The sequence below is a fragment of the Eumetopias jubatus genome, unplaced genomic scaffold, assembly GCF_037043125.1.
Source record: "Eumetopias jubatus isolate StellerSeaLion01/CBP00866 unplaced genomic scaffold, mEumJub1_p1.0 scaffold_9, whole genome shotgun sequence".
Taxonomy (NCBI): Eukaryota; Metazoa; Chordata; class Mammalia; order Carnivora; family Otariidae; genus Eumetopias; species Eumetopias jubatus.
The window spans coordinates 119149690-119173117 of NW_028274815.1; the positions used below are offsets into that span (position 1 = coordinate 119149690).

Here is a 23428-nt window from a genome sequence, read left to right on the forward strand (position 1 = left end):
CAGGGCACTAGTTAAATTATGATAAATGAGGTCAGTGGAATTCTAGATAGCCATTAGAAAAAAAAATGAAGTATGTACTGATATGGAAATATATATATGTATTTTTTCCCCTCTCCTCTAAGAATGTACACAAGATACCTTGTAGGTTTTTTTCCCTTAGGAGAGAAGAAAAAGATGATGAGAAGAGTATGGGAAAAGACAAATATTAGGTGTTCAATAAATATTTGCTGAATGTGTTTTATACCTTTATGTATAGTCTGGTTTTTACCATGTGTATCCATTACTTCTATTTTATTTTATTTTTTTAAGATTTTATTTATTAGAGAGAGAAAGAAAAACACAAGCAGGGGGAAGGGGCAGAGGGAGAAGCATACTCCCCACCAAACAGGGAACCCCACATGGGGCTCAATCCAGGACCCTGGGATCATGGCCTGAGCCAAAGGGAGATGCTTAATCGACTGAGTCACCCTGCTGCCCCTATTACTTTTATTTTAAAATCCATTGGTGGATCATGGAGGGAATCACCAATAAGGCAGTAAAAGAAATTGCTTCCTATAGTTGAGCATAAAGTCATCTTTGAGCTTCCCAATAGCCAAAGCAAAGAGGGAACCCCGATAAGCATAAAAAATTCATGGGGAAAGAGAAACATTTTCCTGATCTTCATCTCTAAAAGGACTGTAGCGCCAAGGGTTGGCCTAAACTCAGATTTCGTCTTGTCTCTCCCCAGCTTAAAATTCATGGGTGGATTCTTGCCACTTTTTTTCATGATCCACCCTTTGCAACTTAACTGGCCTTCCCTCCTCCATGTGGATATGACACTTCATCCAAACTGGCCTTTGCATGTATTGTTCCATTGGCCTGCAGTGCTCTCTCCTCTTCTCTACCTAGTTGTCAGCCATAGGTGTTGTACTGGGGCTTTTTGAAGATGTTCAGTTGTTTGTCACCTCCAGTGGGAATCCTTTTAGGTCAGATAATCCCTTCTCTGTGCTCCCCAAGTCCCCTGTGCCTACCTCAGTGATGGGACTTGTCACACTACACTGTTATAATTGTTTTGTTTCTGCACTAAATAAGGAGCTCTTCAAGATTAGGGATAATGTGTTGTTTATTTGGGGACCTGAGCGCCATATGCTTGCCAGGCACAAAAATAAGCAAGTGGTCAGTGAATGAGTGAGTGAGTTGTCTGAGGTTTGAGTTCTGCCTCTTTCACTAGTTAGCTGTGCCGACCCGTCACTGCGCTCTTCGCTCCATCTATACGATGAGAGATTTGGCCCAGATAATCTATGAGAATCTGGCTGATCTCTTTTTCTTCCTCTGTGGTTGTCAGATTGTCATATATGCACATGGAGAGTGTTGCCAGTTGTTATGCTGAGTAATTTCAAAGTTTCAGAACTAACACTGCATTGATTATGGCCTGTCCCACATGTGCTCACCAGCTGAAGAGATCAGAGCCTAAGATTGGAGAACTGGTTATGTCCTCTACTCTGCCTTTCTCTCCTCTCCTTGGCATGCTTAGAGGTTAGAGGACTTTCCCTGACATGTGTCTCCAAAGACGGCCTTGTCTTATCCTACTTTCTCACCCTGAGCTGAGCTGTTTGGTTCACTGTCCTTACCCTGGGTTCCATGACAGTTTTTGCCTTTCTGTGAAGACAGGTCCTGTGCTATCCACTCTCCACTTCCTGTTCTCTAAACCCTTCATTTTGTTCAAGATGGAGATTATATTACCTCAACCTCACCTTCACATGAAAGTTGAGAGAGATTGGGGTGCACCTGGGGCATTGTTTTGGGACCAGGGAGGGATATACCAATGAAAAAAGCAGACAAGGATTCCTGCCTTTGAGGAGCTGATATTCTAATTGAAGGGAAACAGTGAACAGAATCAATCAATCAATCAATCAATCAATTAATTAAATAATACAGTGTTTTAGAAGATAATCATGCTGAGGAGGAAAATAAAGCAGCTAAGACTTGGAACTAGGTAGTGTCAGGGTGTTGTGTTTTTAAATGGGGTGGTCAAGGAAGAGCCTCATCGAGAAGATGACAGCTGAGTAAAACTGGGCGTGAAGATGGAGGCATGCAGATAATCTGGTGAAGAGCATTTCAGGTGGAAGACACAGCAAGTACAGAGGCCCCAGAACAGGAGCTTGCCTGACATTAGAAACAACATTTAGTCCAAGTGAGCTGGGGAGCCATCAGACAGCTTTAAATAGAGAAATGATGGGATCTGACTTTGGGTTTTAACCTAAAGGATTGTTCTGACTGCCCTATGGAGATTAGGCCAGAGGGAGCAAGGGTGGAAGCAGAGAATATTGAATTGAATATTCCAAGCAAGAGATGACGGTGGTGTGGAGCTGAGTAGCCACTGTGGGGGCAGAAGGAAGAAGAGGTGGGATTCTGGGTATAATTTGAAGGTAAAGCTGACAAGGTTTCCTGTGAGACATCGCCACTGTTTTCGGCCTGAGGAACTGGAGAACCTGGTTGCCATTACCTAGACGAAAAGACTGTGGGGAACATGTTTGAGGAGGCAGATCAGGAGCTGGATTTGGGATGTGTTCAGTTTAAAGGACCTGTTGACAACCATGTGGAGAGAGCAGGTAGAAAGGTGAACACGTGAGTCTGCTTTCAGAGAACAGGAGTGGCCGGTAGACCCAATTTTGGGAGCCGTCAGCACGTAGGTGGTTTTACAGCTGTGGGACTAGCACGGGCCTCCCAGGGCGGTGAATGCAGACAGAAGACAGGATGCCCGACTACCTCCGGCAGTATGAGACTGGGGATGTGAAGAGGCAGGGAATGCGTCTGACATAAATGAGGGGAAAACATTCATATCCGTGCTATGGTGAATGCTTACCGGCGGCTTTAATTAATAGGTGACTTTTTGAGAACTCAAGGGAAGTTTGACATGTGAAGATGTTCTTCAGTCACTTTTCAAATAGAGTATTTGTTGCCCACGCTCTGGGCATTATCTCAAAATAAACTTCACTCTGTCATTTCTCCACGACTAGACTTATGCTGCCTCCTTTTCAAGGTCAATATTCTGGATTTTTAAAAATTCTTTTTAAAGAAAAGAATCTCTTCACAGCTAAAGCCTATAACATACCCTTCAATTACCCTCTTCTTCTCAAGGTAGAAAAATAGTAGCTCATAATAGAAGCCTGTGGGTAATGGGAGCTCAAAAAGCATTGTTACCGTTTTGAAGTACTTACTGGCCAGCTGCTTCCAAACCTGAAGAAGGGGTTTTAGCTGCACCAGGATGGAAGTGCTAACCCTGCCACCTGATCGTGTCTCTTACTTAATCCACGATCTTTACCTGGGGAAATTATGAGGTAATTTGAGAATATGATAGAACACGTCTTATTGTTCATTGTATACTCCTCTCCTAGCAGACATTCATACTCTGTTCAGAGGTTATTTCTGTAAATGGGGGGTTAGTTTAAGGGTCTGTTGTAGACAAAATCAATTAATTCCAGGCGGACTAGAATTCTAACTTAGTTTTGATTCACTTGCTCAAGTTGTCCTTGAGGATATCTTCCCTTTTGAATACGTTTCTCGTGCAGCATGTGAAGATCAGTTCAGATTTCCAGTGACACAATTTAAGTTCTTGTCTTATTAATCAATAGCAGCAGTCAGGGAAGGCCTACTTATTCGTCCTCCAATAGAACCAGATCAGGCTTGAAGAGAGGTAATAATTACCACTCTGATCACAGCATGTTCCCTTTTCTCCTTCCCAACCCAGAGCATGTCTGTTCGATCCTGGCTTCCCTCCTGCGGAATCTGAGAGGGCAGCAGCGAACCCGGCTTCTGAATAAATTCACTGAAAATGACAGTGAGAAGGTGGGTGCGCCTGCTGCATGGTAAGGCCGGGCCCAGGGCTTGTGGGGGGGGTGGGTGGCTAGAAGGGCTCTACCTCATGCCATCTGGGGGCTGCTGAGCTGAGCGTTCCTGCCCTAAAATATCTTCTCCAGCATGGCTTTGGATCTCAGGCTTTTCTGTGGCTCTGCCTCTCCTCTCCAGATACATCCTTCTGGGAGTAGTAGCACCTTGGGTGGCAGCAGCTAGTACCTCGGAGATTTTTAGACCCAGTGACAGTGGGTTGTAATAGGATTTGGATTGGGGGTTGCACAGCATGGCAAAGTCATCAAGAACCACAGGCTTTGGATTCAGATGTTTGGATTTGAACCTGGTTTTGCCAATTTCAACATGTGTGCCACTCTGAGCCTTGTTTTCCCTGTCTTTGAAATGGACACGTTAATTCCCATCTTGAAGAGTCAAGGAGAGGAAGACTAAATGAGGCCTTCCTAGGTGGCAGTGATGGAAGGTTCTGGTATGAACATAGGGAAGGGAGAGCCTGTCCTCGATGGCCTGTGGGATAAGGGAATGATCACGTAAATGAGATTAGATGCATCATTTACATTGTGACTTAGCGTGCCAAACCATAAAAGTTTTAACAGTAGCAAGAGCCAGCATATATTTAATGATTTGGAGGGCTTATTAGCAGGTCCCTTTCGTTGTTGTGCGAATTCTCCCAGCAGCGTGAGGTTTACCCCCTGTGTGGCTTTCGTCCACATTTGCAGGGCAGGAAACAAGCTTGGAGGCATTATGTTACTTGCCCACGATCATGGTCTACCATGGTCACGCCGCTAGTTAAGAATTAGATCATGCTAGATGAATAAAATTAAAGACCAAAACCCCTTTTATAACTTAACATAATTTCTTTCCTTATTGTGTCCAAGGAAAGGCTGAAAGTTTGTCCTCCTCCGGAGAGATGTTTATGACCGTCTCTCTGAGCTTGTGTCTGACCGTTTTTCCAGCCTCACTAGCTGCGTAGCATGGGGAAGAGCCCATCATGAGGTTAGGCACAGAACACCTTAGCAGTCACGTCACCTGGTGACATTTAACATCTGTGCTTCAGTTTCTTCGTCTTTAAAATCAGGGTCACTATCTTTCCTGCCTACATCTCAGGTTTTTTTAAGGTATAAAGAAAATACCTCATAAACTGAAATATATAAGATCTTGGGGTCGTCATTGTTATCCAGAGAGGATTTGGGCACAGTCCTCCTGGACTCTGATGCCGTGTTGAAGCACCATCTGCTGTTAACCACTACAAGCTCTTGAGTAAATATCAGGGTTGCCAAGAGCCGTGGTGGTGCCAACCTAGTAAAGAGATGGTTTAGAAATCTAGGCTGGTTTCATGGTATTTGTTCAGTCTTTTGGAAGTCTTAGGGAAAAATGAAACTTCAAACCCACTGAGTATTCCCTGGACCATGTTTGAAGCATGACTTTTGCTAAGTTGAAAACTGATTTTTAAGTTATTGCTGAGCAGAAGTCAGGGCCTTTTTTCAAGTTGCTGAAAGAGTTTTTTTCGTGTACTCTCTTCTGACTCGAAAGCAACTAAAGAGATTTTACTCAGACCTTTTTAAAAAAAGATCAGCTCTGGGGTAGAATCTGAACATGAAAGGTTTCAGTTGGAAGAAAGAAATTTCTGTAAAGTTCTAAGTGAATACCAAGTATGTAACTTCAAGCTCCTTCTCTTTGCAAGAAGGGACTTGAATTTTGATTTATTTACTTGTTTTTAACAACTCGAATTCATGGGAGCCCTCAAAGGGCTGGGAATGCAGCGTCCTTTGGGGAATGGACCTGTGTTCAGACTGTCCCCATTCCAGGTGTTGGCTTGTTCTGCCCCGGCTCTTTAATCCATTCCTGCCGTGTTCCTATGCAGAGTTCATCCTGATGTCAGAAGTGGGAGAGTGGGTCTCCTATTGTAAGGAGTGACAGTGAGATGAATGGGAACCCCACTGTTCTCTTGCCTTGGTATTCTTTTTCCTTCTCACTCCTGTCTCAAATATCTCTCTTTCAGGTTGACAGACTGATGGAGTTGCATTTTAAGTATCTGGACGCAATGCAGGTGGCGGACAAGAAGATTGAAGGGGAAAAACATGTACGTATCCCTGCCTGTCTTTTACCGACTATTGACTTGCATTCCATTTGGATCCCTTTGTACCTTCTCTGTCCACACAGGACAGGCAAGGGCACAGGTACCATCTGCCCTCACGTGCCACCTCACCTGTTGTTAGAGCAGAGCAGATGACCGTCTGCCAGTGGTTATACCTGCTCTTCTAACAGGAGTGCACATCCTTTAAAAGGGAGGGCATGTTGGATTGCTCCCTGTCCCCCAGGCGGGGGGTCTGGGTGATAGCACGAGTACCCTTGACATGAGCTGCTCTTAAAAACTCTGGCCAAAGTGCAGTGCAGTGACTTGGTACCACATTGGCAGAGCTGGCAGAGCGCATCTTGTTTCACACTCCTGCTGGCTTCTGTAGTCAGAAGGGAAGGAAGGACGCGTGGGAAGGGTGATCACAGGGGATAAGAACTGGAAGGAAATTTCGAGGTCACTCATTGACAGACGAAAAACTGGAGACCTGGAGAAAAGAGGCTCAGATGTATCACAGCAAAGCCTGCAAACCAGGCTCCAGAGGACCCACCCTCATTTCTTCTGCTCGTGGCTGCTCAGGGAAATGAAACCTGTCTGGTTTTTTTCTTGAAGAGCTGTGCTCGCTCTGCTAGTATCCTGCCTTCTGTACTTTCCACCTGCTTCCCTTTTGTTCTCTGCCATCTCTGGCCTCTCCTTTTCTCATCTGTCACCTTCATCGGGGCAGGCATTCATGTTGCTTAATGTCCAATCTGTATTCTCCCTGCAAGACATTCCTCAGTCTTTGGTCACATCGCCAAAGGACCCTTTCCTTGCTTTTTACAGTCTGTAATAGACTTCATTTTCTTTGTGATCTTGTTTTGCTATATCACTCCATTCTCTTTTTGTTCTTCTTGCCTTAAGGATGCACTGGAGGCTTTTGATCCTCACTGGTGGGAGAGCCAGTTCAGCCCCTGCTCACATCTGTGTTGGAGCAACGGAGCTGTGGGGCAGAGCCAAGTGCACAGGGGACTACTACGCTAGCACTTGCCCTCAAGCTAGGCCTCAGGCGAGGGTGAGAGCCCAGAGGGAGGAGACAGTGACCCTGTTGTCTGTGTCCTGTTTCTCTTCACCCCTTCGTATCCACCCCTCTCCTTTCACAAGATATACCTTCATTTATGAATGCCAGTGGACAGGTAGCTGTGGTTATCATGCTCGGGATTTCCTTCAAACCTCGTAAGTCCTCAGATGTTTGTTGATTGATTGAATTGACTGACTGGGACATTCTTCATTTATACAGTGATACTCCTACAAGATAAAAGGCAGAGGCTCTGAATTTTGAGGCTGGACTCCAGATGGCTAGCATGTTACACTCACAGCTCTTTTGTTCTGCCCTCCCACCCCCTTTATTTTGTTCTTTGAGGTTTCCTTTTCCATCTTTTCTTCCCTTTACAGTAACTTGTGCATGATGGACACTTAGTGACTGTTTAAGTGCCAGAGTAATGTCTTCTTTCTCTTCATCTGAGTGATAATTAGAAAGAATTGAAATTTCCCTAGACTTTTGTAGGGAAACAGCCACGAGACAATGAGAATTCCAGCTCTGACGGAAGACCTGTGTTACCTGCTGGAGGAGATTTTCAGGGGTAGAAAGAGCACCTGGGAGTCGAGGGACCTAGAATTTTAGGCAGGCACCACCTCTCCATCACTGTGTGGCCATGGCTTGTCACCATGCTTCATATACATAGCCGGATTCTTAGCAGTAACATGGTATCAGCAAAGGTGATCTCTCAGGTCCTCTTCAACTGAGTGTTGTCCCTCAGGTTCAAGTGCACATCCTTTGGTCACTCTGCTGGCTTTTAGCAGTGGGGTGGAGTTCGAGCACCGTGAGAGGGTGACCAGTGACCGCGCGGTCCTTCGTACAGAGGAGCAGCCTCCGAGAAAAGGTTGGGTGAGTGGCGAGTCACAGAACCCTGGATTTGGATTCCAGCTTTGCCACGTCCTAGCTCTGAGACCTTGGACAAATGAGTTGACCTCTCTAAACTTTGGTCATCCCATCTGTAAAATGGAAATAACACTTCCCTTTTGGAGTTATTACAAAGTCTATAAAGCACCTCAATACATTTCTAAGAGCCGCTGCTGCTTGGTGCTCCTAGCTTCCTTTGTCATTCTTGTGCAGCTTTTAAGCTAGCCAGGCAGTCCTTCTCCTGAGGGCATCCTCCTTGCCATCTATCCCGGAGGGAGTCCCCTCACAGACCAGTGTTGGCCCCGTCATATACTTCATTTGAGGGGAAGCTGGAGTAGACGTTTTTCTGACGAAGACCAAGTAAGCTGTTGGGCGTGAGGGAGCAGCGTGCATGTAGCCGTTAGGAAACTTGGCCCGCTTCCCACAAGATCATGATCAGCACTGGAGAGGGTGTGAAATTGATTAGCACCGACGGAGAGTAATCACCGCAGCGACTCTCCCCCAGCCTCCCACAGAGCTCCTGTGTGCTATGGGCACCGGGCTCCTGCCATTTCCTGACAAACATCTGTCTCCTTGATGCCAAGGCCATTTTGCTGGGCACTGGCGAACATCCCAAGGCCATTAGTGCTCAGCAGCCTCAGTGTTGCTCGGAGAGACAGGGCAGGGTGGGGGGCGAGGGACGCATTTGTGAGCTGTGCTCTCTGCCAGCACTCGGGCTCCGTCCTGGCAGGTGCAGCCGCCTGGCAGGTGTAAAGTGACTTGGAACACAACGACCTCTTTTTCACCTCTCCTTCATGCACTCTTCTCTCTTAAGTCATAAACAGTTTGCTGCCTCACCCCACCCCATCTCCATTAAACTTGGATGTCCTACACCCATTGGGAACTCAGCAAATATTTGTTGACTCGAATTGAATGCTTATTTCTCAGGCATTTGATGACTTTGACTGTCAGATCAATAATGAATAAATATCTTGCGCATTTCCACACTTCACCAAGTCTGCAACAAAAAAGACCTTAGGGGGCACCTGGGTGGCTCAGTCGTTAAGCATCTGTCTTCAGCTCAGGTCATGATCCCGGGGTCCTGGGATTGAGCCCTGCATCGGGCTCCCTGCTCAGCGGGAAGCCTGCTTCTCCCTCTCCCACTCCCTCTACTTGTGTTCTCTCTCTCACTGTGTCTCTTTTTGTCAAATAAAATCTTAAAAAAAAAAAAAGACCTTAGATAACAGGGTCAGGTATTGACAGTTTTAGTGTCTCAGAGCTCCCATCTTCCCTGGACACTTGAGACTTCCACGGGTACGGTGCAAATGGCCACCGTTTGCAATTGACCAGGATTCACTGGAGAGAATCCAGTCATTTGGCAAATATTTCTCAGGCACCTGCTCTGTGCAAGGCACCGGGCCAGCCATTGGCAGGGGGTGAGATTTAGAAGTGCCCATGGGAAAAAGGGGCCCCAGGAGTGGTGCTGCTGGCAAGGGCTAGAGGTGCCCAGGGAGCAGGGAGCAGTTGGCTGCGCCTGGGGGCACCCTCAGCTGTTTCGTGCATGAGGCCAGGTTTGAGCTGCACATTAAGAAATAGACACACATCAGGAATTTCCAACTGAAGAAGAGCAGGAGCAAAGCAGGGGCAGGGGGAGCCAAGTTTGGGGAGCGAGTGGGAAGTTAAATCCCAGGAGCAGAGGGAGAGAAGGGAGAGCGTGGGTTCTAGAGCCCTGCTTCCTTCTGCTTCTGACTGCAGACAAGTAACTTAACTTTTCAGGCTTATTTTCTTCCTCAGTGGTGTTTTTTTTCTAAGGTGTGTGTCCCAACCTGTGTACTTTGGGGAATTACAGAAGGTGGGATTTAGTGACCTAACACCCGAAATCTGTTTCACAGGGCTTGGCACATAGCTGGTGGCCAGAGAAACTTTCATTGTCTCTTTAAGGACTGTCTTCGCCCCATCACGCCTGCATACACACAGTCTGCACCCCATCACCCCTGCCTACACACACACACACACACACACACACACACAGCTGGTGGCCAGAGAAACTTACACACACACACACACACACACACTCACTTTCTAACTCCCCTGGGACTGCAATATTTTGTGTGATCTGTGTGCCCCCTGTTTCATTAGCTTCCTCTCCCGCACCTGTGCTCGCCTTGCAGGTGCTTCTCTCCACCTTCAGGTCCCAGCCTAAATGTCACCTCCTCAGAGAGTTTTCAGTGATCACCATATGGAAAGTAGCATCACCGCATCTCCAGGGCCCCTTCATAACCTCTCATTGTTTACTTGTTTACTCTCTGTCTCTGGGGCTATCATCTCTCTTGTTTATCATATTCTAAGGACTTACATGGTTACTGACATGCATTAAATGAAGGACCATTGCTCATGAGATGAAATTAACATTTGTCTCTGGGTATTAAGGAAAATTGAAGGTCCTGGGTTTTTTTCTACATTGTTCCTTAACTCTCATTTTTAACCCTCTTCTTTTGTTTGCTCTATGATTAGCCCCATCATCAAAAATATCTCAGGTTATCTATGTAGATTCTGTGGCCTACCTGTGGCAGTGTTCAGCAAGGTGAAACACTACTATTTAGAAGAGTCTACAGGACAAGCTGATAATTCTACACACATTCCGTTGGAATCACATTACTGCAGTAATCTGTAACTGGCAAAGACTTCCATGTCTGGGGCAGTGGCCCACTGCTTTCATGTTGTCTTCAGTGACTCCTCAATTCCAGGGCCACAGTGTATCTGGACATGCCCTTGGGGCTCCTGGTTAACAAGATTTGACCTGAACTTTTAAAGGGCATGTAATTCTTAGTCTTCTAGTGAGCAGCAGTTCTCCATGATCTGTAAATATCCAGGATGCTTGTCTCGGCAGATTTTACCTGACTCCCCAAACAACACCAAGCCCAGAAAATACCAAGGTCCCTGTTTTACTGGGAAGATGTCCTGACTTCTCATTGGTTCCTTCTGGCTTCTCTTGGTTAAATGTACAGAGATGCCTGGCTTCTGACTGTCAGAACTGAGACATAATTATATAGGTACTGGCAGGGATTTTTAAAGAGGGAGGAGAGCCTTAGAAAGAGGTTTCCCTTTTTTAGTTCCTGGGAAAATTATATTCAGCAGGTTTATTCAATAAAGTGTTCTCACCACATACTTTGCACTGTAATGACTTACAAATTGCATGCTAATTTTGCCACAGTTAAATCATTCTAGGCTTTATCCTGGAAAGAGAAAGATGGACTCCTTGTAATGAAACAGTATCCACAGGACTTGATGTCTGAAACAGACTTGGACTATTTCCTTAGCATTTGAAACTCATTTAAAGATCTGTACAGAAGGGGATGGAGCACAGGAATGGATGCGTGGGGTATGTGATCCTAAAGCACTGGGTAAGGATGTAGACAGGAGAAGTAGGAGACTGCCATTGATTCTTCTGCTAACTGTGCTGGAGGCTTCTGGGGCATGCTTGAAAAAGAGGGAATCTTGCTGAGAGTTCCTCTCAGCTGTTCTTTAAGCTAGTCGTTCCCAGGCTTTCTCTGTCCAAGAATTTGCCAGAACACAGCTGATAGCCAGTAGAAGCCAGTGATGGTGGGGGAGAGTGTGCCCTGGTGCTTTTTCCTCTCCTTTAGACACCACCGATGTAGCCATATGCACGTTCACCCTCCGTGGCCCCCCTGCCTGCCCACTTCCCAATCAGTCATCCTTTCTGCCAGTGGAGAAGTCAGAGGAGCTCAGTTCTGGTCCTGTGCCTCTGCCACTTACCTTGCAGTGTGGCCCTGCGTGCTCTGTTTGGCTTTTGTCATCTTCCCTGCCCTCCTGTTCCAGTGGGGTTTATAGGCTCTCCATTGCCGTTCTCACAGGCTTGCGCAGGCCTGGTTAGATCAGGGCTGTGTACTGGGGACTCCCAAGTGTCTGCTGACTCCCTCCCATGGGACACCACCCAGCGGCTTTTGTGGCTCAGTGAGTTCAAAGCTTGGTCTGTGGCCCTGACCATGTATCATCCGCTCCCCTCCTTCACTGCACCAGGGCCAGTCACCAGTTTCACCAGGTCAGAAACCTGGGCTGCATCTTTTTCCTCCTTTCTCTCCTGCTCCCGCCGTGTGTCCATCTGGTAAGTTTTACCTCTGATCTCTGTGCAGCCTCTTCATGTTCCCCTGTCCTCACTACCGCTGTGGACACCCAGGCAGCCAGCATCTTTTCTTCTTGTAGGAGTGCAGCGCCCTCCTCACTAACTAGTTTCCCTGTCCCTAGGTTTGTCCTCTCCAATTCATTTCCCACACAGTAACCAGAGATTTTTCTAAACTGAAAATGCAGCTATGCCACTCCCCTACCCAAACCCAGTGCACACTGGCTCTGTGCTGCAGGACGGGCTCTAAATTCCTTCCGGGTCTTGCCAGGCCTCTCCCGCTGGGGGCCCTGTTGCCCCCCTCCCCCGGGCTGCATCCCTCACCACTCCTCCCCCTGTGACGTGCAAACCTGTGCCTTCTGTGTACCACCTGTGCCTTCCTAAACTTTCTCTCCTTTGCCCAGAATACCTTTCTATGCCATCTTTCCCATAGCCCTCTCCTGCAGCTGGCTAATTCCTTTGTAGCCTCAAGAGCTTTGGCAGAAAAGTCCGTCAGTAGATGCATGTTGAGTGTGTACCATGTGCCAAGCGTGCTGCTTAGTGTTGCCATGCCAGTGCCTGCAGAAAACCTCCTGGGCCCCCGTGGCTCCCCCGTGCTCCCTGTGCGCGGCAGCCTGCACGCCATAGACCCAAATCTTGCCTCTGCCTTCAGTTTCCTCATAAGGAAAAGGAGGAGAGTGGTAATACCTATCTTGAAGGGTTGCAGGGAAGATGAAATAGATCGGTGTATAGAAATCACTTAGAACAGTTTCCGGCACAAGGAAGTATGCCACGAGTGGTAGCTATTATTATAAGTGTTTTTGGCCTGTATACTTGTCTCTGTCTCCCTCTAAAGCTGAGTCTCCACAGCAGGGCCTGGTGTTCCTTCTTCAGCAGTCCCAACAGGACTGTTATTTTCTGGCCTTGTGTTCTTGTATCTGCTGTCGTGGAAGCTCTAGTTCTCTCAAGGCTGGCTTATATGTTGTCAAGATTCAAATGAGCAGTCATGGGTATTTTTTGTTTTGTTTTGTTTTTCCAGCAAATTTAGAAGTAGAAGACACACCCATCATGGAGGCATCATGGTAGCTAGAAGGAACATGAATCCTGAGGTCATACGGCCAAAGGTTGAATCTCAGCCTCACATGAACTCTGGCAGGGGATGACTTGCCCCGTGCATGTTTTAGTTTTCATGGTAACTTTACCAGAGGGTCATTTTGAAGGTTAATGAGATTGTTTGTAGTAACCAGTCACATGCTTATGTGCTAGGGTGGGCTTAACACATAGTCAGTTCGGGGCACCTGGGTGGCTCAGCTGGTTAAGCGACTGCCTTCGGCTCAGGTCATAATCCCAGGGTCCTGGGATCAAGCCCCGCATTGGGCTCCCTGCTCGGCGGGAAGCCTGCTTCTCCCTCTCCCACTCCCCCTGCTTGTGTTCCCTCTCTCGCTGTCTCTCTCTCTCTCTCTGTCAATTAAATAAATAAAATCTTTAAAAAAAAAAAAACACATAGTCAATTCTCCTGTGTGGGCAAAGGTCTGGCCTGAGATTCTTGACTTATCAGAGCTGCTGTCAGTTAGTTATACATTCTCCCTCCTTCCCCCCCCCCAAGAAAAATCCCCCCCTTTTTTTTTAAAGATTTTATTTATTTATTTGACAGAGAGAGACACAGCGAGAGAGGGACACAAGCAGGGGAAGTGGGAGAGGGAGAAGCAGGCTTCCCGTGGAGCAGGGAGCCCAATGCGGGGCTCGATCCCAGGACCCTAGGATCATGACCCAAGCCGAAGGCAGACGCTTAACAACTGAGCCACCCAGGCGCCTCCCCCAAATCCCTTTTATTATTTCTTCAGCCTCAGTTTCCCCAGCCAAAAAGGACTGGCCATCTCTAGGATCCTTCTCTAACAATCTGCCCTATTTTAGAAGTTCTTAGAAGGTTTTATTTGCTGGTGTTTGTGTGCACCCCCCCCAACACATCTCCACTTACCTATCTCGCTCCTGACTTAAACTCTTCCCTTGCTTTTGAAGAAAAAGAGATGGGCCTTTTGTAAATGGTGTGGCAGTTCTTGCCCATGACTACAGACAGTAACTGTGACCCATCGGACGGGGCTCTGAGTCATGTCCCCTCTTATTAAGGCAAGAGGGATTCTTATTGGTTTCATAGCAGCTTCTTTTATGACTGTCTCCTTCCATCAGCGAGGGACAGCTCTCTGCCTGTCAGGGGCAGATTAGAAATGGCATCCACATGCTCATTTGGAGGCTTGCAACTTGCCTGCTGAGAGAGAGAGAGGCGCGCATGGAAAGGTGGTGATTCGGTAGTGCTCCTGACGACAGATTAACATTTAAAGTGAGGCTATGGCTGGGGGAGGGGAAAACAACACACAACCCTGCAGAAATGGCACCTTGACACCACATGTACCACCTCCTTGTGTATCTTTGGAGATGAATCTGTTTATTTTAGCAGCCCCCAAACAGGCTTATGCTGCTGTGAATTGCAGTCTGTTCTACTTAATGTGCCATTCACTGAATTACCATCTAAGTTTTTATTCTAGCCCTCTCTCATGGAATGAACAACACAAAACCTTTCTAAGTGTCTTCTGTGTTTCTGACTTTCCCAAATTGCATGTGGAATTTGCTGGCCTAGCTATAGATTCACACACCCCCGCCCCCTTTTTTATTTTTTAAGATTTATTTATTTAGGGGCACCTGGGTGGCTCAGTCGTTAGGCATCTGCCTTCGGCTCAGGTCATGATCCCAGGGTCCTGGGATCGAGCCCCGCATCAGGCTCCCTGCTCCTCGGGAAGCCTGCTTCTCCCTCTCCTGCTCCCCCTGCTTGTGTTCCCCTCTCACTATATCTCTGTCTGTCAAATAAATAAATAAAATATTTTTTTAAAAAAGATTTATTTATTTATTTGAGAGAGCGCACGCACTTGTGAGCAAGAGAGCACAAGCAGCGGGGAGCAACAGAGGGAGAGGGAGAGCCAAGCTCCCAGCTGAGCAGGGAGCCTGATGCGGGACTCGATCCTAGGACCCTGAGATCACAACCTGTGCCAAAGGCAGACACTTAACCACCCCTTGCCCCTTTTTCCTTTTTTTTAAGTTTCTTCAATTTACAAGGAAAAGGCCCAGGAAACCACAAGATGACCTCACATTTAATACAGCTGGTTTGCATTAGACCGTAGATAATGGCATCAAGAAAAAGATGCTATTTGTTCATATGCTAATACTGGAAAAGGTCTATAAAACAGACTTTTTCCTTCTTTGGACTATGAAAGGAATCGCAGGCTTGGAGCCAAACTTTGTCTGAAGGGTGGATGCAGTCAAAGTTCCCAGCTCCTCGTGAGGAAAAATGAGAAATCCGTGGAAGTGCTTAGCCCAGCGCCGGGCGCACAGTGAGGACTCGGGAAAGGTTGCTGTTGTCATTATCCGTGTGTTGCATCCCATCTCTTGCCAGAGTGAAAGGACAAATAGAACAAGGTCTTGGATGAGGAGATCACATTCCACCAGAGTCTTTGACCGAAACTCGGTGACAGTCATTTGACATCTGTCTCAATTTTTCCATCTGTGAAATCTGAAAATGATATTTGAAATGTGCATACCCAACACAGGGCATATCAGCAAGTGAGGTTAATGAAGATACTCTGCTTTCAAAAGTAGAAAGTGCTTCTGTGGCTGTTGAGTTGTCATTGCTTCACAAAGAAGACAGTCACCTTCACTCTCCTCAGAGGTGAAAGTTGAATGAATTAATTTGTGAAAGACTTCCTTTAAATCTTAACTCTCCTGTCTCATTTCAGATACAGTTTAATGTACATACAAATTTTTACTCTGAAATTTTTTAAAGTAAGATGTGTTTACAATACTTTAGGAAGTTACTGGATTTTTGGAATTTCTCTTTAATCTCTGTTAATCGTATTGCCATTTGAAGAGCACTCGATTTTCATGTCCAGATTGTTTCAAGATGGCCTAAAGTAGCAGCAGATCCAGGGCTCGTCTCTTTGTCACAAGGAAGTCTAATTTATTGCCAGAGGACGAGCCCATTGTCAGTGCTGACCATTGTGTCGTGTCAGGGTGACGCTTCCTGGCTCCTAGCTGAGGCCTTTGTCATGGTGGCTCTTCTGACTGTCTGGGCGCACAACTAAGTCAACTGCTTCAGTGTGTCCATATAGACACCCAGATACAGGCAGAAATCCATCCCATCTGGTGATGGAGGTGCCTCAGTCCTAGATTTGTCCTGGGTTATCAAAGCTAAAAGGAACCTTCTAGAGCACGAGATCAAGGAAGACAGGTGGGGGCCCCTGCCAATCCCCACCCTGCAGTCAGCACAGACAGAGCTTACTAGTCTCAGAGCTCCTCTAGAACAAGCTCCATTCGGCCCCACAACCCTTTTCCACGTAGAGCACTTGACAGCCACTGTGGTGAGTTAGAGCGGGCGCTCTAAGTGAAACCTTGTTTCCCTTCCCTGACCCAGCGCGGGCTTCTCGTTTCCAAGCAAAGAAGCTGAGGCCACGAAAAGTTAGATGACCTGCCAAAGGACACTAGTAAGTTAGTGTTAGTTTGTTTAGTACCCTGTCCTTTCTTGGCAGAGGAACCTGTTTGTAGAATTAATACATCATCATTCAGAAAACTCCCAATGTCTAATTAAATGCTTCTTGTGATGTCAGAGGGTCTCTTAAGAGGGAAAGAAGGCAAGGGAGGTTGAGTATCTTTAGAATGAGGTATTTGTGGCCTGTTGTACCCATGTACTAAGTTTAGTACCCACATACTAAGGGTGTGGAGCTGCAGGTTTAATCTCTGCATGGGCCAGCCAGCTTCACTCTTTTTTGTCTAGTCACTTTGAAGCATATCTTATTGGTCGCAGTTGGGCAGAAGTCATTCCCTCCCTACTGCTAGTGAAGCAAGTCCACTTGTGTGCACAGTGTTCTAAATCAGACTCCTTTGGTACTTCCAGAGCCATCTATGAGGGAAATAATAGGGTGGGGAGAAGCTCATGATGATCCTAGAATGTTTATGTTACTTTTATATTACTTCAAAGACTGAATCCTAGCCAGACGATCATGAGTTGAGTTGTACCGGCCGCTATCTTGGAGTCTCAGATACCCCGAGAAGTCTTTCTGGGGTTAGTTCTACTTCCTTATCTCCAGATCATTTTTTTTTTAATCTCATGTCTTAGAATCCCAGAAATGGAGCCACAAATTCATTAATCCATTTATAATAAAGGTGATATATGATCCTACTTCCTCTTAAGACAGACCAAAACTTAAGATGTTCCTACAAGAACTGTCCCCAAACTTCCTTATTTTCCATCAGAATGATACTTATAACCATCTTGCTTTTATTTCCCTTTAAACACAGAGTGCACGTTTGTGCTCAACTTTTCTGAATCCAGTCAGCAGTAAATATTCCCTGCCCACAGAGTTGTAACAGGCTAGATAAGGTGCTATCCTGACAGCAGTCACCTTCTCTGCTTGCTGGTTTCTATGATGCTTCTAAAACTGTCAGGACAGAGACTTCGTCTTAGAAGCCAATCTCTGTTTCATCTTTGCATGTTCAGTGCAGCGATGGTGATGCCTTTCTTGGAGATGAGTTAGTCGTATCTCAGATCTACATTTGAAATTTTCACTTTCAAATCATCTGGCCATATATCTAAAAGTAGAATGTTGAATTGAACGTTGTCAGAGTCTTGAAGTTCTAAGGAAAGAGGAAAAAATGGAGTTTGGCATTGCTCTCTTGGGTCCATCCTTTCTGGATGACAATATTTAGAGAAACGGGAAAGTACGGTATGTGCCTGTCTGGTTAAAAGATGATCAGATTGTGGGGGAGAGTATGAAAAAGGAGAAATCACCAGGGCTCTTCTGACCTATTTGAAGAAACTTAATTTTGCTACGCTCCATTCTTGAGCCTCTACCACTCTTACTTGGCATCTTCCTTTGTTCTCAAAGACAGCTCCGAAATCTGCCCCCACACAAACATGGAGGTTTGAAAAGAACACGGCCTTGGGTTTGAATCCCAGTTCTGCCACCCGCTGGCCTTGGGGAGGCTGCTCTGTTGAGTCCCGTTTCCTCATCTAACATGGGGGTAATAATCCCTGCCCTCCAATATTTGTGAGAAGCAAAGGAATTTAAAAGCGCTCAGACTCGGTCTGATACATCACAAGCCCTCAGTAAACACTGGCTGTTCCTCCCAGGGGGATAGATGGTGACAGCAGTGGGTTTTATTCACACTGCCTCACACAAGGCCTCATATGTAGCAATCAGTCAAAAAGAACATGATCTTCTGATAGCCAGGATCTTTATAAGCAAAAAACACACTCCCTTCCTCCTTTCTAACCTTGCTTTTAGTGATATTGGTGTTCCACTGTTGATCTCTCTCACCCTAGCCATGTTGACTTTTCTATGCCTTGATCCATGCTGTTACTCCTTCTACTTAGAATGTTCTTTCCAGCCTGTCCAACTCCTTCAGAGTCCACCTCAAATGTACATTTCCTTTGAAGTCTTTTGACACACACCCCCCAGACAGACGTAATGTGTCCTTCTGGGTGCCCACGGCATGCAGTACAATATGAGAGGCCCTTGATCATAGACATTACTACATTTTTAAAAAATTAACAACTTGGCAACATTATTAGGCTATAATCTTGATTATGTGGACTCTTTTGTTTATCTTTGCCGCCCCCAGCACATCATACAATATCTGGCCCACAGTCTGGTGTTCAGGAAATCTTTATCAGGTGTACGAATGGAATGTGTTCCACTCTCAGTTTCCATGTTTGCAAACCTCTAAGGTTTCGTCACCTCCTCTGTCCTCCATCTGATCTGCTCCTCGCAGAGGCTGGTACTCTGGCCTCCCAGCCATCCGCTCTGCATGCCTCTCAGTGCTGGGATCCCGCGTGTCCGCCACACAGCAGTTGCATATTCTCATTCAGGACATCTCCCTGCTCACGCAGCCTGTGGTCCATCGTGTCTCACTTCTCTGGCCAGCGTTCAGGCCCCCACCAGCTGGCCATCCAAGGTCCTGTCCCGCACCACGTCTGATGCTCCCCCTTCTCCCCATCCTCAACAGTCTTAGCACACACAACTCATTAAACAGCGCTGAACTTCTACCTTCATTTTTCAATCCTATTTGACAAATGCTTTCCAAGAGCCCACTGTGCTCAAAGTACTATGCAAGGTGCTTTCTAGGGTACAAAGAAGAGTGAAGCACACCTCTTGCTTTCAAGGAGCCTACACAGGAAAGAGACACACATCGGAATAACTGCTGTAAGGCAGGTCATGGGAGGTGCTGTAAAAGAGGTATAAATCCAAGTCTTGAGGGTTTTCAGGACTGGAAAATCCTAGTATCTAGCTGGAAAAGTTTGCAAGTTGGAAAACTTTAAAAAGTTTTCAAAGCTCTCAGGAAAAGTTTTGAAAGGAATATTGCATTTTAGATTTTTAACTATATTATGATAGAGATTGGGGGCTGGGGAAGGTACCAACATGGCAAGCAAAGGTGAGGAGCCAGAGCGGAGGGCAGGCCCGTCTGTTCTGTGTGCAAGTCGGGCGGGGGGCAGGCTGCTGGTGAGCAGAGAGAAATGTGCAGCACGGGGCCTCAGACCCCTGGAAGTCCTCATCCTTAACGCCTTCATTCTGCTGTCTCTCAGGAGCCTGGAAGGGTTACCCAGGAGTCATTGCTTCCTCAGATGCCCTCCCATCTTAACCAACCATGAGCAGCACACCACCTGTCGTTATCTTTAATATCCGCTGACTCTCTGGTCATTTCCATGTGTCCTGTGGCCTCCCCAGACAGTCGGCCCCTCCATGACTAAGACCAGGGCATCCCCTTACCTCCATTTTCTTTCTTTTTCTGCCTTAAATCAATGCTTAGAATGGCACCCTTGCCTTGGGCACTTAGCTGGGCTGGGATCTGAGCACTTGGTATTATGTTAATCATTTCCACCTCAGAGGTGAATCAGACAGGATTCCTGTCCCCAGGGAGTCCATATTCTAGTAACTGGTAATCATGTAATTATGAGCAACTTTCTTAACCTCTGTGTGTCTTGGATTTTGATTTGTACAATGGGATTAATAATCTTCTCCCTGCTCTCTTTAAATGTGGTACTCAGGACCATATATATAAAGACACTTTAAACTCTACAGCATTATAGAAATGTAAAGTATTAGCAGCAAATGCTTTTTGCATGAGTGGAAGTCAGGAGTAATTTTGCTTCCTGTGCCCCCAGCTGCTGAACACTTAGGAGTTCTGGAGCAGGAAGTTACAATTATGAGTAAATGAGAAACTAAAGAGACCCTTCTATTTTTAAACTCCTCAGACATCAGTCCAGTGCTCCATGACTACCTCGTGAACATTAACACTATTACCAGGTTACCAAGGAATTTGCTACTAAATGAAGCTAGGAATTAGCGGTGGTGATTTGCCAGAAAGTGCAGCCCTCCTTTGCCTCAGAGAGAGGCCTTTAGGAGCGAGATGAAAAGTAGCCTTGTGTTGCTACAGGCTGGCCCCTTGGGCAAATAAAGAAGTGCATTATCTGAGTCTAAATAGTCTCTGAAGGATTCTTGTTGGGGATTGATGACCAAGTGGTAAGTCCTTCAGGTTTGGGAGAGTGGAAAGCAGGGTCCCAGGGGCTTCTATCAGTGACAAGAGCCCGAGTTGTCAGAGGGAACCATGGCCATAAAACTACTGACAGAATTAAGAAATGGTGTTGTCGTCAAAAGCATGTGTCAAGCACCTGTCTTCTCAAGCCGGTCTGCCAATCATGTGGAATGAGTTCCTCACCCAGATCTTACTCCTGAGAGCCGACAGCCCAAAACAGAGATGTCTTTTCCCTTTCATTCAGTGCGTGGATGTTTACTGAGTGGGGACATGAAGACAGAATTCAGTCCCTGCCTTACCAGAGTTCATAGTCCACCCTTATGAAATGAAGGGAGTTGTAGATGGGAGTTAGCAATGGGGGGAGGGCGGTGATGGTGGAAATCAGTGTGAGCGTGGTGTGCGAGAGGAGGTCATGCAGGGGAGAGGCGTGTTGAGGCACACTCAGGAATTTCGGAAAGGAGCAGTGTTAGCCTTCAATAATCAGCAAGGGTGTGGTAGAGGTAGCCTAAAAGTAGTGCTAGCTTCAGAGATACTCCAGGGTCCTAAGGAAGGAAGGCAGCGAAGGCCCGGAGATGGGGAGAGGAGCTCTGGCGGCAGAGGCAATAATAATTCACTAGTTGGGGAACTCGGGGGTGGTGGTGAAAATGTCCTAAGGCAATTGCGCTGGTTGCATAGCTCTGAATATACTAAAAGCCATTACATTGTGCACTTTAAATGGGCAAATTGTATGGTATGTGAATTGTTATCTCAATAAAACTGTTTAAAAAAAAGAATCCACTAGAGAGGAATAGATTTGAGGACAGCAAGTCTGATAGGTCTGGGGTTGCAACAGATGAGGAAAGAGACTCCTGTCGCTCGTTGGGGTGTTGGCCTAGGGGAGTGCCCGCTGGTGACGTGAAATGGAAGGGGTGGTGGCATTTGCTACTGACACAATGTGAGCCCAAAGGGGCACGTGTATGTACAGTGGGTTTCTGTGCCATCACCATCAGCCTCACCAGGGCATCAAGACAGAGTTGTGGAGACAGGACCGCTCTTCCCGAGTTTGACCTGACTGGGGAGGGAAAGAGAAATCTGTAGGTCTTTTAGAGAGGTGATGTACTGGGGCTAGAAGCAAAGACTAGAGAATGAGTGGAAGCAGATAAATAGCTGAGATTTGTGTCCATCAGCTTATTTTTTTAGACTGAATATGTGGATGAAATCATTTTGGCCTTGACTCATTGCATAGGTAAAAAAAAATGGACTTTAATTTGACTCCCTGGCCCTCTAGTCCATTAAAACATGAGAAAGATACTTTAGAAGATAATGGGAGGAGCAGGAGACACCCCGGTGGAATGGTCTTCTGGTAGTGGTGGTGGTGGTGGTGTTGTAGTTGCTGTTCTTTTGTGTATTGTGGCCTCACTGGCCAGTTCGTTTGTCCCAAATGCTCATTCGCTTGCAGGACATGGTCCGGCGTGGGGAGATCATAGACAATGACACGGAGGACGAGTTCTACCTCCGGCGCTTGGACGCGGGGCTCTTTGTCCTTCAGCACATCTGCTACATCATGGCGGAGATTTGCAATGCCAACGTGCCCCAGGTAGGAGGGGCTGCCCCTGATGGGCCCATCCATGCCTGCCTCCTTCCTGGCCCCCTGCCGGGGCAGAGACTCCAAGAAAGAAGCGGATCCACCCTCCTTAACTCCCTGCACTCCATGTGGGCCCACTCCATCAGGGATGGGCGCGAGGTGCGCACTTTGCACAGGATGGATGCTGGTGTCTGCCAAGACAAACGGTGCTTTTCCTTTCTCTCCCTTCCCTTCCCCTTCCTCAGATTCGCCAGAGGGTTCACCAGATCCTGAACATGCGAGGGAGCTCCATCAAAATCGTCAGGCACATCATCAAGGGTGAGTTGTGTGCTGCTTGTGTCTGAGGCTCTGGGAGAACTAAGTGATGCTTACTCTCTGAGTCTCTGTCAATATCCCTGGCATTTGATGCACAGCATTCTCTGCACTGCAGGCTTAAGTGTGTTGTCACATGCAGTATGTATCCAGGTCATCTTTGTCCAGATACTGAGGACTGGCCTAGGTATTCATTCTATGCCTCTGACCCTTCAGTTCCAGCATTTAAAAAAAACATAACAAACAAGAGGCAGCAGGGCTTAGAAATATTTGTTAAAAATTAAAAAGAAAGAAAAAGACAAAACAAGAAACAAAACGCCCAGTTCCAAACTACATGTAGTGGAAGGAAATTGCTTTCTTAGGGGGAAAAAATCCAAGGAAGTAACAGGAAATACCCGGAATTATGCAAGACAGCAGGAAGTGAATCTGAGGCAGTATGGTGTAGCAGAAAGAGCATACCTGCCATCCAGCCTTGGCTCTGCTTTCCCCCAGCCGTGCGAGTGTGATCTAAAAGAACTTTTGCAAAGGTTCAGGAGACACTACAAAACAGCGTCCAGTTCGTGTCCAGCAGTGGATAGTGCCCGGCACACAGATAGTGCTCAGTCAGGTGAGCGTCCCTCCTGCCCTCAGCTATCCCAGGGAGTCCCTCCAATGCCATGACATCTTTGGGACCTTCCTCAGCTGGAGGCTCCCGAGGCCTGCATTGGTGTGCAGGCTCACAATCACAAGGGTACCTGAGCTGGACTCTGTGCCCGTGGGCCCCTTAGCACAGACTCACACACATGGCAGTAGAGGCCCATACTGGACACGGCTCCTGCCAGAGATCAGAGAGAGCCAGGGTAGACTGGTAGCTGTAGGCAGATTTTCATTTTCCCGCTGTGGCTCATGTTCTGCCCATTTCTAAGGTGAAGGAGTAGGCTAAATTTACTCAAAGGGTTTGCCTGTAAGTGGCTTATAACTCCCATGACAGGTGGGAGATGAAATGTGTAGATAAATGGTGCATACAATAAA

The 23428-nt window shown here is 46.7% G+C and overlaps 1 protein-coding gene across 1 annotated transcript in view; it reads left to right on the forward strand.

Annotated features, from left to right (window-relative positions):
• Positions 1 to 23428, forward strand: part of CTNNBL1 (catenin beta like 1) — a 161247-nt gene that overhangs the window by 128106 nt on the left and 9713 nt on the right. Inside the window, exons 12-15 of the mRNA XM_028118615.2 lie at positions 3731 to 3828; positions 5852 to 5932; positions 21980 to 22117; positions 22351 to 22423. Of these exons, the coding sequence (XP_027974416.1) occupies positions 3731 to 3828; positions 5852 to 5932; positions 21980 to 22117; positions 22351 to 22423 (390 nt within the window). The remainder of the gene's footprint in view (positions 1 to 3730; positions 3829 to 5851; positions 5933 to 21979; positions 22118 to 22350; positions 22424 to 23428) is intronic.